Below are 16,245 nucleotides of genomic sequence, written 5' to 3' on the forward strand. Positions count from 1 at the left end.
TGTTTGTTATTAACTGGGCTCACCACCTCCTGTATAGCTGCTCCCAGCTGACTCCTTATGTCAGTCAGGCAAATCTCTAGCAGCTGCCTCCGCCTCCTGCCTTCTCAGCTGGGCTGCTCCACTGCTGATTGGCTTACTCTGGCCACAGCCTTCCTTCAGCTGTACTGAGCTCCTGCACCACACAGCTCCCTGCCTGAACTCCACTATCTGAGTGGCCAGATGCTGCTGCGGCTACTCCTCTGATCTGACGCTACTGCTCCGCAGCTCAGGTGTGTGCTGCTCTGCTCACACTGGCCTGACTGAGCCTGTTACTCCATCTCTGCCGTCACCTCAGCTCTTAAGCCAGACAGCATGGAGGTGATCAGGTCAGTCCGCTCTGGAGGGGGATCAGGAGACTGGCCGTTACTAGACTGGCAGTTACTAGACTGGCAGTTACTAGACTGGCAGTTACTGCTCCTGCAGTGGCAGTTATAACCTTGCTGACCTGTCCATGTGCTCTTTCTAGAACTATCCCTCCATGCAGTGTATGAGGTGCAGTAAATCACTTTCACTGGGGCCATGTTTCACCCCTTCACACTGTACATATAATAATTATACACAGTCATATTAAACACATACAGATACAATACTATCTTAAAGATGTAATATACACACATATAGTTCGGTTTTATTTTACATATTTTACACCCTATATGGATTATCCCTCTTTCTCATACTTATTAAAGGGTGTTACATGTATGCTTAACTAACCCTCTTTCTTTCTTGCTTGGATATGTCCCATTTGTTATGGCTACCATGGAATTTCAGGGCCGGATTCAATTAGAAGTGCCCTTTGGAGATAAGTTTCCGTGGAGTTGGACTTTCCGCCTGTTTTAAAAGTATCTCCATATTCAATTCCAGGACAATTTAGTCCCCCCCAAAGGACAAATCAACAAAATAAAAAAAAAAAACACAGAACACCCCCCCCCCCCCCAAAAAATGCCATTTTGGGGGCAAAAAAATAAAAAAGTGGGGGGACAACTTTGAATACTAGCAAAATAGACTTCGTGGGGTGCTGTAAGGAGGGGCCAAGTGTTTCTGGGATTGCAGGTGCATGTATGAGGGCGGTTTTTCACTTTTTTTTTTTTTTTTTTTAAAAGATCACTTTATAGAGACACAAAAATATGCCAGCACCCATTTTCAAATACCACAAATGTGACAGGACTATTTATTTTCTCCAAAAAAAACACTGTTTTATACCATTTTTCAGCACTATTACAAATAAGCAGATATAAAGCTTTTAAACACAAATGAATGACACAAAGTACCTTTATTAGGGCTAATAGTACACATATGTACTGATTTCCAGTGTCAGTGCATCTTATTTTGGGGTACAGAATGATTCCCCCATTCTATTCAGCACTTTCCGCCTGTTCCGCATTCACCGCTTTCCGTTTTCGCCTGTTTTGGAATTGAATTACGAGAAAAGCGAGGACGCGCACGGAAAGATTCCGCCTCTGAAATAGGCGAAGGAGGCGGAAAGTCGGACAGGCGACACTTTTTTCGCCTCTAATTGAATACGGGCCTCAGGTGGAAATTAGAGAATGGTCACAATTTATTTAATTTCTTTTAAATACTCCATGGCAGTCAAATATTCCCATTCTATCTATAGGAAGATTGTCAAACACAGCAAGGGGAGGTGTAGCCACTCTATATAGCTTCCAGATGGGTTTCCTTTCCTCGTCTCTACCCAGCTGACTAGTGCGTTAAACCCTTCATTATAGCTGCCAAGGAGTAGTACTGGCGAGAATGCCTTCATGCTTTACACTGCAACAGCTACATGTGTGCTTGCTTGGCCAGGCACGACCTGTTTGTCAGCTGTCATGGGTTACTGTTGATTTAAAGTAGTATAAATAAAACAGTTTACAGAATGAAATGATTACAGAGTTGAAATAGTTGTAACACAAGATCAGTAAATCAAGTGACACAAGGTACACAAACACACATAGGCAGACGTGTGTATGACCTGGCAATCAGTCATTTCCTCAAGTGAATCAATTGAATAAATAAAAAGGCGAAGTCCAACTTTGTGGGCTTTTTGCTGTAACATGTATATTGTACATATAAATTCATGTCCTATCTTTAATGGTTGGTGTGAGGAATATAGCGACATGGCACATAGTGCGAATTATAGTTTCATGTCATAACAGATTGGTAATTAAAAGCCATAGAATAAAATGGGCTTTCTCGTCAGGGCAATACGGGAGAGACGTTTGAGGAATGATCTGGTGGATCATATCCCCGCACATCTTCTTAAATAGGGAGGTGTGAAGAATTATAGATTTTCTATGATTGGGTTTGTTCCCTAACAAGTTGCTGTTGAACTCTGGCCCCCACTGATCAATAAGATGCCAATGTCATGACTCACATGAGAATTATTCTTTGAAGTTTACAAGTCAGGAAACCTTTTAGTTAGAGTCTTGCCCAGGTAATGAAATTAACAGATACAGGCCAAGTTCCCACTAACCTGTTAATGAAATTAGGAAATACTACACAGGTTTGTCTAGCTCAGAGCCCATGTGTGTTGTCCACTCAATGATGGTAACATTGTCACCAGGGCATGTGTAGTGCTCAGCCTTTGTGTCAGCACCATAGGGGGTAAAACAAATAGTAATCAGGCTGGCATTCAGGTGTGATGAGATATGGCAGATCAAAGATCAGTCATATTTGGATGGTTTATGAGATAAAATGGATGTATCAGTGATAGCTGGAAGCCTGGGAAATTATATACATATAACAGGACTCCATATCCAGGTTGTGTGCGATTCCCAGATCACTGAGACATACAGTTTTGAAGAGATGAGATATCTCAGGAATGCACTAAGACAACCACATCATATTTACACTTTTATAACAGATGAAATAAGGACCAGTATGATGAACACCCCATATTGTAGGTACAGCATCTACAGGGGAAGTTATTAGGCTTATTCTGTTATAAGTTTAAAGGGATTTTAAACTTAGCTGTCCTTCAATTATCTGATCCACCAATCAGAACGGACGGGTATGACATCACCCTAGGTGTGATGCTCTTCTGATAAAAGGGATTGAAGTCCTGTGTTCTGGGTCAAAACTGGGGGATCAATGCCACATTGAAGTTTAACCTGCATTCCTTGCATTTCTTACCATTCCTCCTGGGCAGAACGCTGCATGTTTCTAACGCTGCATGTTTTCTGTAAGTCAACCTCTACCATTTTTATTTAATATTGCTATACATGTACTGTATGTAACTTTGTAACCATTCTTTTCTTTGTAACATTCTTTTTAATGCATTGTACTCCTTTTTCTGTAAATAAAGTATTCTTTATTAGTTTATTTCATATATGCTCCAAAACCTAGTCTTTGAAGAGACTATTAGTCCGCTAGGGTGACGCTACACTTATTGTTAAGTACGGGAAGCAGAGGGTTGGTCTCAGTGAACTGTGTGGTCGTCTGGGACGCCGAGTCTGCGCAATTGTGGAGTGGTTAAGCAAAAGAGTAACTGCGTGGGAATCTTGTTGCTGAGCCTGTGCAATTATTGGGACAATAGAGGACCGGTGGCCTCTTTAAATCGTTTCCATCAGTGGTGGCAGTTTCATAAGTAAGGTATTTGTATTACGGCCCTCTGTCAATAGCAGAGGTACCCCCCGCGTCAGGGATACTGGGTACGGGTCCCTGACAGTTGGTTAGATACATTATCTAACTAAGGGCCGTATTCAATTAGTGGCGAAAACAAACGTTTTTTTCGTCATTGGCGAAAACAGCCATTTTCTTAAAAATAAAAACTGCCAAATTTTCACCAACACACATGCGAAAACGGCAACATGCGGAAAAAAAAAACCTGGAGAAACGTTTTCTGTATCCCAGACCAGGAGAAAAAAAAAAAAAGCAAAATCCTTATTTTTGGCTAAAAATGTGGGGGATTTCTTTCAGAACCCTTTGTACACCCCCCCCCCCCCCCCCCATGATAAATGAATGGCAAAAAATCGTAAATTGCTTACTTTGGCAAAAAAACGACCACGCAAATTTTGAGAGGAAAAAAAAACAGTAAATGTATGCAATTAGTAATATACCTTATTTAAAAAACACAGGAGGAAAAAAAAAAAAAAAAAAAAGATAGATAGAAAGCTATTTTTTTTTCCAGGAAATCACTGTTGCACATAAATTGGGGGTACGTTAAAATGGGTGCAAGTATATTTTCGTGTTGTAAAAACTCACGTCCATACCACCCATCGAAAAATCAGAGCCAATATGTTAAAACCATTTTCAACTATATTTTTTCATTTTTCGTCCAAAATATGCATGGTCGTTTTTCACAAAAGTACGCAACGCGATTTTGTCCCCCGGTAATTTATCGTAAGGGGGGGTCCAAAGCCAAAAATAAGGTTTTTGCTTTTTTTTTTCTCCTGGTCTGGAGAAAACTTCTCTTCAGTCTTTTTTCGCCTATTTCCGTTTTCGCTTTTTTTTTGGCGAAAAAAACATCAGTTTTTGCCACGAATTGAATACGGCCCCATGCATCTAACTGGCAACTGCATTGCCTGTATTTTTAGGAGACAACGCTTATGCGCCCTCCCCTTCCTAATTAAGAGCATCAGCAGTTTCAAATCACTGCAACAAATAGGTATGTGTGCTAGGAGTTGTAACAAAGGATTAACTCCTTCACTGCCGAGGGTTTTCTCACCCCTGTGTGGAGCTCTTTTTTCTCACATTCCAACATCAATGGGCTCCATTCAATGGAACGCAAATTATATAGCACAGGGAAGGAGCTCCCGGAGCTACTGAATTCTGCACGCTGTTAGGTCGGAGAATACCCGTTCTCGCACCTTAAACAGGGTGTTTAGTTGCGAGAACGGGCATTCTCCGACTAAACTTCTCGGCGCGATGCTGTTTCCGTGGCGCTAAGGGCAGAAAACAGCATTGCGCCTGTACTTTTGTTGGATTTCTACTTGCACCCCTGGAGAGATGCGAGAAGAAATCCTTAACAGTGCGCAGAATTGAATAGCTCCAGGAGCGCATTCCCTGCGCTATTTCATTCGCGTTCAACTGAATAGAGCCCATTGAATTTTCATGCGGTACCTACACAAATTACGCCTTGGGGGGTTTTTTTCCTGTTAGAAAATACCATTAGGCTTTTTACTCATGCTAACAAGTCAAAAAGGTTTTAACCCGAATGGCCAAAAAAGTTTATTACTCGAAACTTCAAGAAAGTGTAACCAAAGCAAATGTAATTTTTAGCTTTTTCTTATTTATTTATAAAACACCACAATCAAATACTTTGTGGTTATTGCTTCGCCTAAAGTTCTCGGTTAAAAAATTGCAACCAGCAGGATTCTGCTTATAGGTTCTCAGAAAAAAAAAATCCACAATTCAATATATATATATATTTTTTTTTTCCACATTTTCGCTGTCTCGATTTATACACTACCCATATGTAGAAATAATATCACAACTCAACAAGACTTGCCATTTTTTACGTTAGGAAACCTAACGTATTACATTTTTTGTTTGATATAATATGGGGCAGGGGGGAGATTTGGGCTTTACATTCTCCTCCATGCATGAAATATATATATATTTTTTTTTTTTTCGGGAAGAGGAGGGGGGAGGTGTCATGTTTACGTAATTTTTCCGTAGCGCAGGGTGATATTATCTGGTGATCGCAGGTGATCACCAGGCAATAGCTGCTAAGGGAGACACGTCGTTTGATAGAAAGGACTCCCCTCTTTCATATGCGGGAGCCCTAATGTGTATTGGTGCAGTTATGGGTGTAAGAGGGTACCTAGTGCCCTCTTACCCGTATGCTGAAATGAAGGTTTTCCGTAGCACAGGCTGATGTTGCCTGGTGAACACCGGTGATCACCAGAAAATAGCTAATATGTGGTCAAATCATTTGAAAGAGGAGACTCCCCTCTTTTAAAAATGTGAGTGCCCCAACATGTACAGGTGCAATATTGGGCGTAAGAGGGCATATAGTGCTCTCCCATCCAAATATGGAAAAACACATGTTTTCCATAGCACTGGGTAATATTGTCTGGTGATCACTAGACAAAAGCTACTAGGGGGCCACCCTTTATGTATGCCAGGTAGGGGGAAGATATTCCCCATCCCCGGAATCCATGATTTTCATCAGTGTAGTGAATTTTGCCTAACAACACTAATCACTAGGAAATAACTTTAGAAGGTCAGCCATTCCTTGTAGGTGCCAGGGTTGGGGGATACAGGAGATTAAAGTCCCTCCTCCCATACCTTCATTCATTTTCAGTGTTCTTTTTCAAAACTGCCATCAGCACGCATGCGCGGCAAAGTCAGCTCACGGAACCCAGCTTGATGAAACGTCCTCACCAGTCATCTGGATTGGTGGGAAAATATGAGATATGGTAAGAACTTACCCTTGTTATCTCTATTTCTACGAAGTCCATAGGGTTCCACAGGATACCTTGGGGTATAGGTGTGACGTCAGTCGCAGGGCACCAAAGAGTTAAGCTTTCAGCCTCCCAGGATGCACTAGGTCCCCCTCCTATACCCCGCCCCCGGGCCAAGGCACCTCAGTTAGTTACCAAGCCATAGGCCGGAGGAGGAGAAGGAAGAGAGAGAACAAAGATCTGGACACATACAAGAATCACATTCTCACCAGAGGGAGACGGAAAACCGGTGACCAGAGCAAAGCCCATCTGCAGAACAGGTGCGACAGGGCGGGAGTCCTGTGGAACCCTATGGACTTCGTAGAAATAGAGATAACAAGGGTAAGTTCTTACCATATCTCATATTTTCTACTTCAGGGTCCATAGGGTATCCACAGGATACCTTGGGGATGTCCCAAAGCAGTATCCTTTAAGGGTGGGGACGCTCCTGTGCAGAAAGGAGAATCCGCCGCCCGAAGGAAGCATCCTGAGAGGCGAAGGTGTCAAACCTGTAATACCTCACGAAGGTATGGACAGAAGACCACGTAGCAGCCTTGCAGATCTGAACTGCCGAGGCACCACGTCGAGCTGCCCACGAAGGACCCACAGACCTAGTGGAATGAGCCTTCAGAGAAGGAGGGACCGGTGGGCCTTCATGAAGATAAGCTTCAGAAATAGCCATACGGATCCAGGCTGCCAAAGTTTGCCTTGAAGCAGGCCAACCCTTTTTACAGAAGCCATAGAGGACAACAAAGCGTCCGACTTCCTAAACGAAGAAGTGCGGTCAACATAAGTCCTTAAGGCCCGCACAACATCCAAAGAGGCCTCACCCACGGAAAGACCCGGTGAGTTAAAGGCCGGAACAACTATTTCCTCGTTAACATGAAACTGGGAAACAACTTTGGGAAGAAACTCGGGCCGAGTGCGGAGCACTGCCCTGTTCCCATGAAAAACCAAGAAAGGGGGTCTACAAGAAAGAGCCCCTAACTCAGAAACACGTCTGGCCGAAGCAACGGCCAGAAGGAAAACAGTCTTAGCTGTTAGCCATTTAATATCCACTGAGCCCAGTGGTTCAAACGGCGGTCCTTGGAGAGCCCTCAGGACCACAGCCAAATCCCAAGGCGCCACAGGTGGAACAAAGGGCGGCTGAATACGGAGAACACCTTGCATAAAGGTGCGCACATCCGGGATTGTAGCAACCCTACGGTGAAACCAGACAGATAGGGCCGAAACCTGTACCTTCAAAGAAGCAAGGCGAAGCCCATGATCTAGTCCCGCTTGCAGGAAGGCGAGAATCCGAGACAGACGAAACTCCCGCGGTGCATAACCTCTCGGTCGACACCACTGGAAGAACGTATGCCACACGCGATGGTATATCCTCGCGGAAGACGGTTTCCGAGCTCGTAACATGGTACGCACCACAGAGCTGGAAAACCCCCGGGACCTCAGCATGGCCGTCTCAACAGCCACGCCGCCAAAGACAGCCGAGTCAGGTCCGGGTGAAGACAAGGACCCTGAGACAGAAGGTCCGGTCGTAGCGGCAACCGCAGAGGACTGTCCACGGACAGACCCTGAAGGTCTGAGAACCAGTGCCGTCTTGGCCACGCGGGAGCTATCAACAGGAGCGTCCCTCCTTCCTGTTTGAATTTCCGGATTACCCGTGGAAGAAGGGAAAGTCCGCCTCCCAATTTAGCACTCCCGGGATGAAGACCGCTGATATGGCCGGAAGATTGCGCTCCGCCCAAACCAGGATCCGAGAGACCTCTACGAGAGCCGCCCGACTGCGAGTTCCTCCTTGCCTGTTTATGTAGGCCACGGTGGTAGCATTGTCCGACTGGACCTGCACCGGGTGACCCTGGAGAAACCGCTGTGCCTGCAGGAGAGCATTGAAGACCGCACGGAGTTCCAAGATATTTATTGGAAGCTCCGCTTCTGTCGGCGTCCACCTGCCCTGGAACAAGTGTGGACCCGAAACTGCTCCCCAGCCCCGAAGACTGGCGTCCGTTGTCAACAGGACCCAATTTGGAACCCAGAACGGACGTCCCTTGTTGAGGTGGGTCGTCTTTAACCACCACGCAAGGGACAGGTGAACCTCCGGGGTGAGCACAATCGTCTGGAACTTCAGAGACTGAGGCAGCCCATTCCACTTGGGACAGGATCAGGTGCTGCAGAGGTCTGGAGTGAAACAGGGCGTATTCCACCCTGTCGAACACCGACACCATGGAGCCCAGTAACCTCATCGCCGAGTGTAAGGACACCCGGCGGCTGTGCAGACAACTGCGCACCCTTGACTGTAAAGCAGAGATCTTGTCCTCCGTCACGAAGATCCTTTGCTGTCCCGAGTCCAATAAGGCTCCAAGATGCAGAATCCTCCGAGACGGGATTAGAGTGGACTTCTGCCAGTTGATTAGCCAGCCGTGCCGTTGCAGCAGTGCAATGGTCAGGTCCAAGTGGTGTAACAGGAGCTCTGGAGATCCTGCCACCAATAACAGGTCGTCCAAGTACGGCAACATGCGGACTCCTTGCAGCCGCAGAGAAGCCGCCATGACCGCCATCACCTTGGTGAAAACACGTGGTGCTGTCGCCAGGCCAAAAGGTAACGCCCAAACTGGAAGTGGTCGCTGCGGATTGCAAACCGAAGGAACTCTTGATGGCGCAAAAGAATAGGGACATGCAGGTAAGCGTCCTGTATGTCCAATGACACCATGTAGTCCCCAGGTTCCAGCGCCAGAATGATGGACCGTAGGGTCTCCATCCGAAACTTCGGGACCCGCAAAGACTTGTTGAGTGCTTTGAGGTTGAGAATCGGACGATATGACCCATTGGGTTTCTGTACCAAAAATAGATTTGAATAGAAACCCTGGCCCCTCTGAGAGAATGGAACAGGCACTATAACTCCAGCCTGGAGCATAGTGTGCAATACCTTCCGCAGCTCCGTAGCCTTGTTCCGGTCTGATGGTAGACCCGTGGTGAAGAATCGAGCCGGGGGTCTGTGCCGGAAGGAGAGGGCATACCCGTGGGAGACCACCTCCAGAACCCAAGTGTCTGTCGTAGTGAACGACCAACACCGGGAGAACTGCAGCAGGCGGCCTCCCACCCTGGGATCCCCCAAGGGGAGACCCGGACCGTCAGGCCGCAGGCTTGTCATCTGGCTTGGGGGCCGGACGTCTGGTACTCCATGCCTGTTTCCGGGGCTTGACCGATTTCTTAGGGACAGCCTGTCGAGGAAACGACTGTGGTTTGGGCCTGCCCTGGGCCCTAGATGACCGAAAGGACGATGGTCCAGAACCAGAAGGAGCAGCGGCCGACGGGAGACAAGCAGATTTGGCTGCCGCCAGCGTGGCCACAATCTTATCCAGATCCGGACCGAAGAGAACTTCTCCGGTAAACGGCAACGCTTCCAGACCTTTCTTGGAATCTGCGTCCGCCTTCCAGGATCGCAGCCACAAGGTGCGACGAGCAGCTACCGCTGCTGAAGAAATTCTAGACACCAGAGTACTAATGTCTAGAGCCGCCTCGTTGATGTAGGGGGCCGAATCACGGAGATTGCCAATCAACTCCGCCTGTTCGGCCGGACAGTCGGATTCAAAAGAAGCCTCTAATGAATCCGCCCAGCGCTCCATCGCTCTGGCAACCCAGCAAATGGCCATAGCCGGCCGTGCTGCCCCCCCTGCAAGGGAATAAGCGGACTTCAGGCAGATTTCTACCTTGCGGTCCGTAGCATCCTTAAGGGAGGACATGGATGGCATCGGCAATATGGCACTACGGACAAGACGGGTCACGTGAGAATCCACCTGTGGAGGGGATTCCCACTTAGCAAAATAATTATCCGCGAACGGATAAGCCACCGCCAGGCGTCTCTGCGGCTGGTATCTTTTGCCAGGTTGTTTCCACGCCTCCTCTAAATGGTCCACCAACTGACCCGAAAGAGGAAAGACTGTGGCATCGCCCTTCACATCTTTGAAAAAGGCATACTTAGATTTAGCCGCTGGGGGAACTTCGTCCTCAATCACCAAGGCTGTGCGGACCGCCCGAATAAGTCCAGGAATATATACTTTGGACTTAGCATCAGCGTCCTTAGTATGGAGAGGTTCCTGATCGTAAGGATCCAGAATCTCCCCATCATCAGACGTCCCTTCGTCATCCTCATAAGGAGCGGACAGAGACGCCACCGGCCTTTTATGAGGCCGCATCACAGACTCCCCTTGCAACACATCCGACAAGTGCTGTACAGAACTCGTCAGGGAGTTAACCCACGCTGGCTCCTGAGAACCCGGGAGCGGGGAAATAGGGAGACTGTGGGGTACCACCAATTGTCGTGGGAACCCCTGCATGGGTGACGACACCACAGACTGCTGGGACAAACCCATCGGAGTAAACGCGGGCTGCGGAGCTAACTGGCCCACTAAAGCTGTTAACGCCTGAGCGAAACAAGCCCAGGGCGGCTCCTGTACCGATGCTGTAACCGTAATAGGCCGCGCCATGGACAAACACTGCCGGCAAAGGCCCTCTGCGCTACCCTCCCCCTCCGCTAACGGTACTTTGCACGTGGTACACTGTAGCCGGAGGGGAAAATCACTTTCAGACATGATGGCACCACGTATGTGACATCTCTCACCAATTAAGTATTAAATAGGCGAGAGACCACCCTGCAGCACCGCACCGCAAGGGCTTTAGCAGAAAGAACAGGGACAGTAATAAAGCTGACAGTTTAGAGAAGAAAAGTTACAGGCAGCGCTAGCACAGTCACATACAATGCAGAGAAATAACAATTCCTGCACTAACAGCGCTGATCACTCAACTACACAGACACAGGGCCTGGTAGGACACAGCGCTGCATACACAGACCTGAGCCACAGCGGAGGAGAGGTATGCGGGGGGACCCAGACCACGATGCTTCCTTCCAGACTTCCAGCAGCATTCACCATGCGTTGCAGAGAAGACGGCCGCCGAGGAGCAGAGAGAAGCTGGCCTGGGGGAGGAGCGCTGACACAGGACCAGTCAGCACAGTGCAGAGAGGGCTGTGTGCAGCGGGGGAGGCGCCGGCTGTGAGACAGGGAAGGCGCGCTCCCCTGGCATGCATTTAACCCCTAGGACGCCGCAGCGCTACCGCTCTGCTGCGGTCCGCTGTCCCAGGGGGTAGTGGAAGCGCAGGTTGGTCGCCTGGCTCCACGCTGCAGCCAGTCCCCAGGGAGCCCCCTGCCTGGGGACTTAGGACCATGTGATCAGCGGGGACCCACCGCGGGACCCCGCTGCTTACCTCTGTCCCCCTTGAATCCGGCCATGGTCCGGAGCATCTGGGGTCACCGCTAGCTGTGACCCCAGACGCCCACCAGCATCCCCGGATCAGTACCGGCGTTCTGGTACCGGCGGGGTGTAGGGAAGACAGCATGGACGTCAGGACTGACTGTCCATGCTGTTCATCCAGATGTGCAGCCACAGCTGCATGAAGAAAAAGCTTCAGGGGCTCTTCTAGCCCCCACTCCAACAGGTGCACCCGACTCCGGCCGGGCACCAAACTAAACTGAGGTGCCTTGGCCCGGGGGCGGGGTATAGGAGGGGGACCTAGTGCATCCTGGGAGGCTGAAAGCTTAACTCTTTGGTGCCCTGCGACTGACGTCACACCTATACCCCAAGGTATCCTGTGGATACCCTATGGACCCTGAAGTAGAAAGGTGTTTTTTGTGCGTGCATGTGTGTGGCGAGAGGGACTAGTTGCCCGCAGTTTAGGTGTACACTCGTCATGTGTAGTGAAGGGGGTTAATCATTGTGCCCTTACAAGTATATTGTTGCATGGCCTTTCAAAAACCATTAGGGGTCTTGCACATATTAGCACTGCACGTGGTCCACAGCCGAGCATACGCAAGTACGAGCGATTCAGATTCATACACAACTGTATCCACACAGAGGCCAAGTGTGATGATGGCTCGTTGAGGCCATATAGGCATAAATTACAGCCTATACAGGGTTGTGAACATTCAGCGATCCTCCTGTTTTCAGACAGATCTCTTGCCACAAGTTTAGGGCTGGTGATAGTGGGTGCTGATAATAATGACGGCTATGAAAGCAAGCGTACAGACGGGTACAGTGCGGTCGCATAGATGCGTGCAACTAGGCATAAAAATACCCGCATTTAATTCCTTGCACGCAATTACGGCTGACTTACGAGCATCGCTGCAGCAGCCCCCTTAATGTGTGGCCACATTAGAAATGTAACACAAGGAAGACACATGAGTGGAATCCTATGAAACTCATATCTATGTATGGAACGGTTACATAATGGGTCTGATATATTGGTTATTACACAGGCACTTTTCACTTTTAAAGTACAGCGTATAAATCGCTACTTATTTGTAAAAGACAATGATCTTACAAGGCACATTAATTGCTCAATCAGACAGCAGCGCCATGCACACATCAATAAAGAGAAATACAGTATATAAGAACAAGAGGTGCGATTCCAGAGCATTGCACTTTTCAACAAAATAAAATATGCTAGAAAAATAAGGCATAATCGCCCCTGGATCTAGGAGGGCACTGGCATTAAGACATCTCCCTTACTCAAGTTCAAGAAGCATAACATTAGACAAAAACTTTGGAAACATAATTAAGACTGGGGCGTCCTCTAATGAAAGCGAGAAGTAAAGAGCGTAGGTACTCAGCGGTATGCAATAACATAGTGACGGACTGATGGCGACTGCTGCAGCTAGACATACATCGGGCAATACGGCGCACGCTGTAACAACTGAAACCATCAGAATGGGCTTAGTTACAGGGTGTGAAAAGATACTGTGCCATCTACTTCACTAGCAAATATCTCATTAACCGCAATAATAAGTAGCAAACACAATAATATAGACATATCACAAGGGAAAACTCCTAAACATGACAATTACTACATGACTCAATGGATTTCTCCCCTCATGACCAGTCCAAGGTGCAAGTTAAACTGATGTAATCAGCTAGTTCTCCAGAGATCGACATTTTATGATCTGTACATATTCACAGACATCATTGTAGGGGCCTAGGACAAAAGTCTGCTTTTTAGTCGTAATGGTTTTTGTGCAGTACTGTCACCTGTACCAGGGTGTTCATTCATTTTATTATTATTTATATGTATTTTTATTTTTATTAATTTAGAATACCTTCTTAAGTGGAGGAAGGATCTGATAGATTTCCACTGCACTCTAGTACTATTAACTCTAGTGTTACCTGACTAATAGCAACTTTTACATGTACAGATGTGTCCACATACATCTTACCTCCACGTGCTACAAGTCGCGTTAAAAACATAATGTGCGAGTGCCGTGCAACCCAGTAGTGCAGAGCGTCTTTTCGTGCGACTTTTTACCTTCAAATGAGTCTTATTCACAAAGTGATTCGGCTATGACACTAACGTAGCATTTTGCATGCAGTTACACACAGAATATAGGGATGCCGCATATCATTAATCAGCAGAAGCTGCTTATGCGTTTTTTGCGAATAAAATGCATTTGAAGGTAAAAAGTCAGACAAAGACGCGCAGCGCTACAGAATCACGCCAGAGCATAGCGCGACTAGAAGGGCTGTTTAACAGGCATGGAAGATGTATGTGACACATCTGTAAGCTACTATTAGATCCAAGCTACACTAGAGTAAATTAGGAGGGGGGTGGGGTCTGCTCTAGACATTCCAAACTCTCCGCTAGGATTCCTTTTCTATGTGAGGAATCCTTCCTTCCACCCAGCATTAAATGCAGAAGTCCTGTTGTATTTTTAATACATTATGGAGTAAATTTACTAAGATGGGAGTTCTATTAATAAGTGGTGTTGCCCATAGCAACCAATCAGATTCTGCTTCTCATTTATCTAGCACCTTCTAGAAGATAATATCTGGAATCTTAATAGAACTCCCATCTTAGTAAATTTACCCCTAAATGTCAAATTCTCAGTGTAGAGACAACAGAACAACCTTAAAATGCAATTATGCTGGCAGGCTGAAGTGGAGAAATAATACAGAAAAAGGACCGGACCTCAGTCCACTCATGTAACTTAGACCAGGGCTGCATTAGACAAGGTAGCGTCATGATGGAACGACGGCAGCAAGAAGCCACAGAGTGACAGTTACCTAATGGAAGCGTCAGCGTCCCCCATAGACACATCTATATGAAACAAATGGGATAAATCAGACTTAGGGCTGATTCAGACCCGCTCGCAAGCAGGACGATGACCGGGCAGTGCGCACGAGCGAGCCCCTAAGTGAGCGAGAAATCACTCGCTCCGGGGCTCACAACAAAGCAGGACAGCTGTCGACGTTGATCGACGGTTCGCCCCATTTTGTAGGCGGGGAGGGGGGGTGGCTGGCCAAAAGGAGGCGTTCCCGAAGGAACGATTGCTGTTTGAGGGCGGCCCTACTGACATCACTCATGATGTCAGTAGTTGAGCTTCCTGCTCTATTAGTTGAGCTTCCTGCTCATATGACTTTAGAACTTAAGAAAAGATAGTGGCAACATATGAAGCGACTGCTGAGTTGGAACATGCCTGCTAAAACACCTGTAAACAAATAGGGATCTTATTAATTGGGATATATGGCATTTTATCAGTTTGTGTTAACATTCTTCATAAGAACATAAAAATTGCATATAATAAAAAAAGGTAATAATGAATTATGAGCAGGATGTAAATGTAGAAAAGTAACCAAAACAAACTGACAAGAAAAGTAATTGAAGCTTCACTCCACCCATCATAAGATGCTCCTCTGCCTATACAGAGCCCCACACATTTTTCGCAGGGTACTGCCAGGCCTGTAATTACAGAACCAGAAGATGGTTTAAATGGCAGCAGGCTGGTTTGGGACAAGGCCTGGGATGCAGCTTGTGATTGGTGCACCTGCTCACAAACATTTGGCTTTCGGGTAGAGCCCCTAGAGGGACAGTTGCAGTCACTTGGACTATGCATAAGGAGTACATAAGTATAACATATTCCGTAGGTTGCAGTGCAGCTTTAAATTACCTGTGATTCAAAACCTAACCAAAATGAAAGGTTTGTAACCAATATGTCAACATTCAGAATGTTGTTATAATATACCACACAACTGAAAAGAATAACAATCAGTAACTACATTTCAACCTTACCCATTAGGAGTATTCAAGATTTTGTCACATATATCCATAATAAGGCCCCAATCTTCAGTGGTGTTATATTCATTTGTTGCTTTCTCTATACAAGACAGAAAACATGAAATAAGTGAGGGGAAAAAATATCAGGAACATAAGAGACTCAACATGGAGCACAACATATGCAAAAATGAAACGTATTGCTCAATTGTATCCCCTGCATGGTGACATGTAACCATCACACCATTCCGTGCAACAGACATCCTGCTCTCAGGTGATTTGCCACATGCATCTCTGATAAATGAAGTCCATTAAAGAAAATACATACACTACCCAATAAAATAAGCTATGGCTCTCACTGTATTGTAAAGCACTGCATTGCGTAGTAGTGACTGGTCAGCTGGGAATAATAGAATGGTTCATGGCAATGTATACGGAGTAATAGACAACCAGAGACTACGGGGTAAATGTAATAGCCTACAAATCACAGGCGCAACAAGTTTCCGGCGAGTCTGTATTAAAGTAGCAATCATTTGAAAGGCAAAACCAGCTGGTTTTTACTTCATCGAACAGAGGGCCTGATTCAGACCCGCTCGCAGCGGCCCGTAATGCGCGTGCGCAAGCCCCAGATCGGGACTCACTACAAAAGGGGCGGCTGTCGATGTTGATCGACAGCTCGCCCCGTTTTGTAGGCGTGACGGGGGGGGGGGGGGTGGCTTCACAAACGGAGGC

At 46.9% G+C, this 16,245-nt stretch overlaps 1 protein-coding gene across 2 annotated transcripts in view; it reads right to left on the bottom strand.

The window, feature by feature from the left end:
* Positions 1-16,245, bottom strand: part of STAM2 (signal transducing adaptor molecule 2) — a 65,923-nt gene that overhangs the window by 36,825 nt on the left and 12,853 nt on the right. For both annotated transcript variants that reach the window (XM_088462013.1, XM_088462012.1), the window contains exon 2: positions 15,532-15,616. In XM_088462013.1, the coding sequence (XP_088318139.1) occupies positions 15,532-15,569 (38 nt within the window). In that variant the 5' untranslated portion in view covers positions 15,570-15,616. The remainder of the gene's footprint in view (positions 1-15,531; positions 15,617-16,245) is intronic.

This window comes from Taudactylus pleione, unplaced genomic scaffold (genome assembly GCF_031769625.1).
Source record: "Taudactylus pleione unplaced genomic scaffold, aTauple2 ptg001137l, whole genome shotgun sequence".
NCBI classification, from domain to species: Eukaryota; Metazoa; Chordata; class Amphibia; order Anura; family Myobatrachidae; genus Taudactylus; species Taudactylus pleione.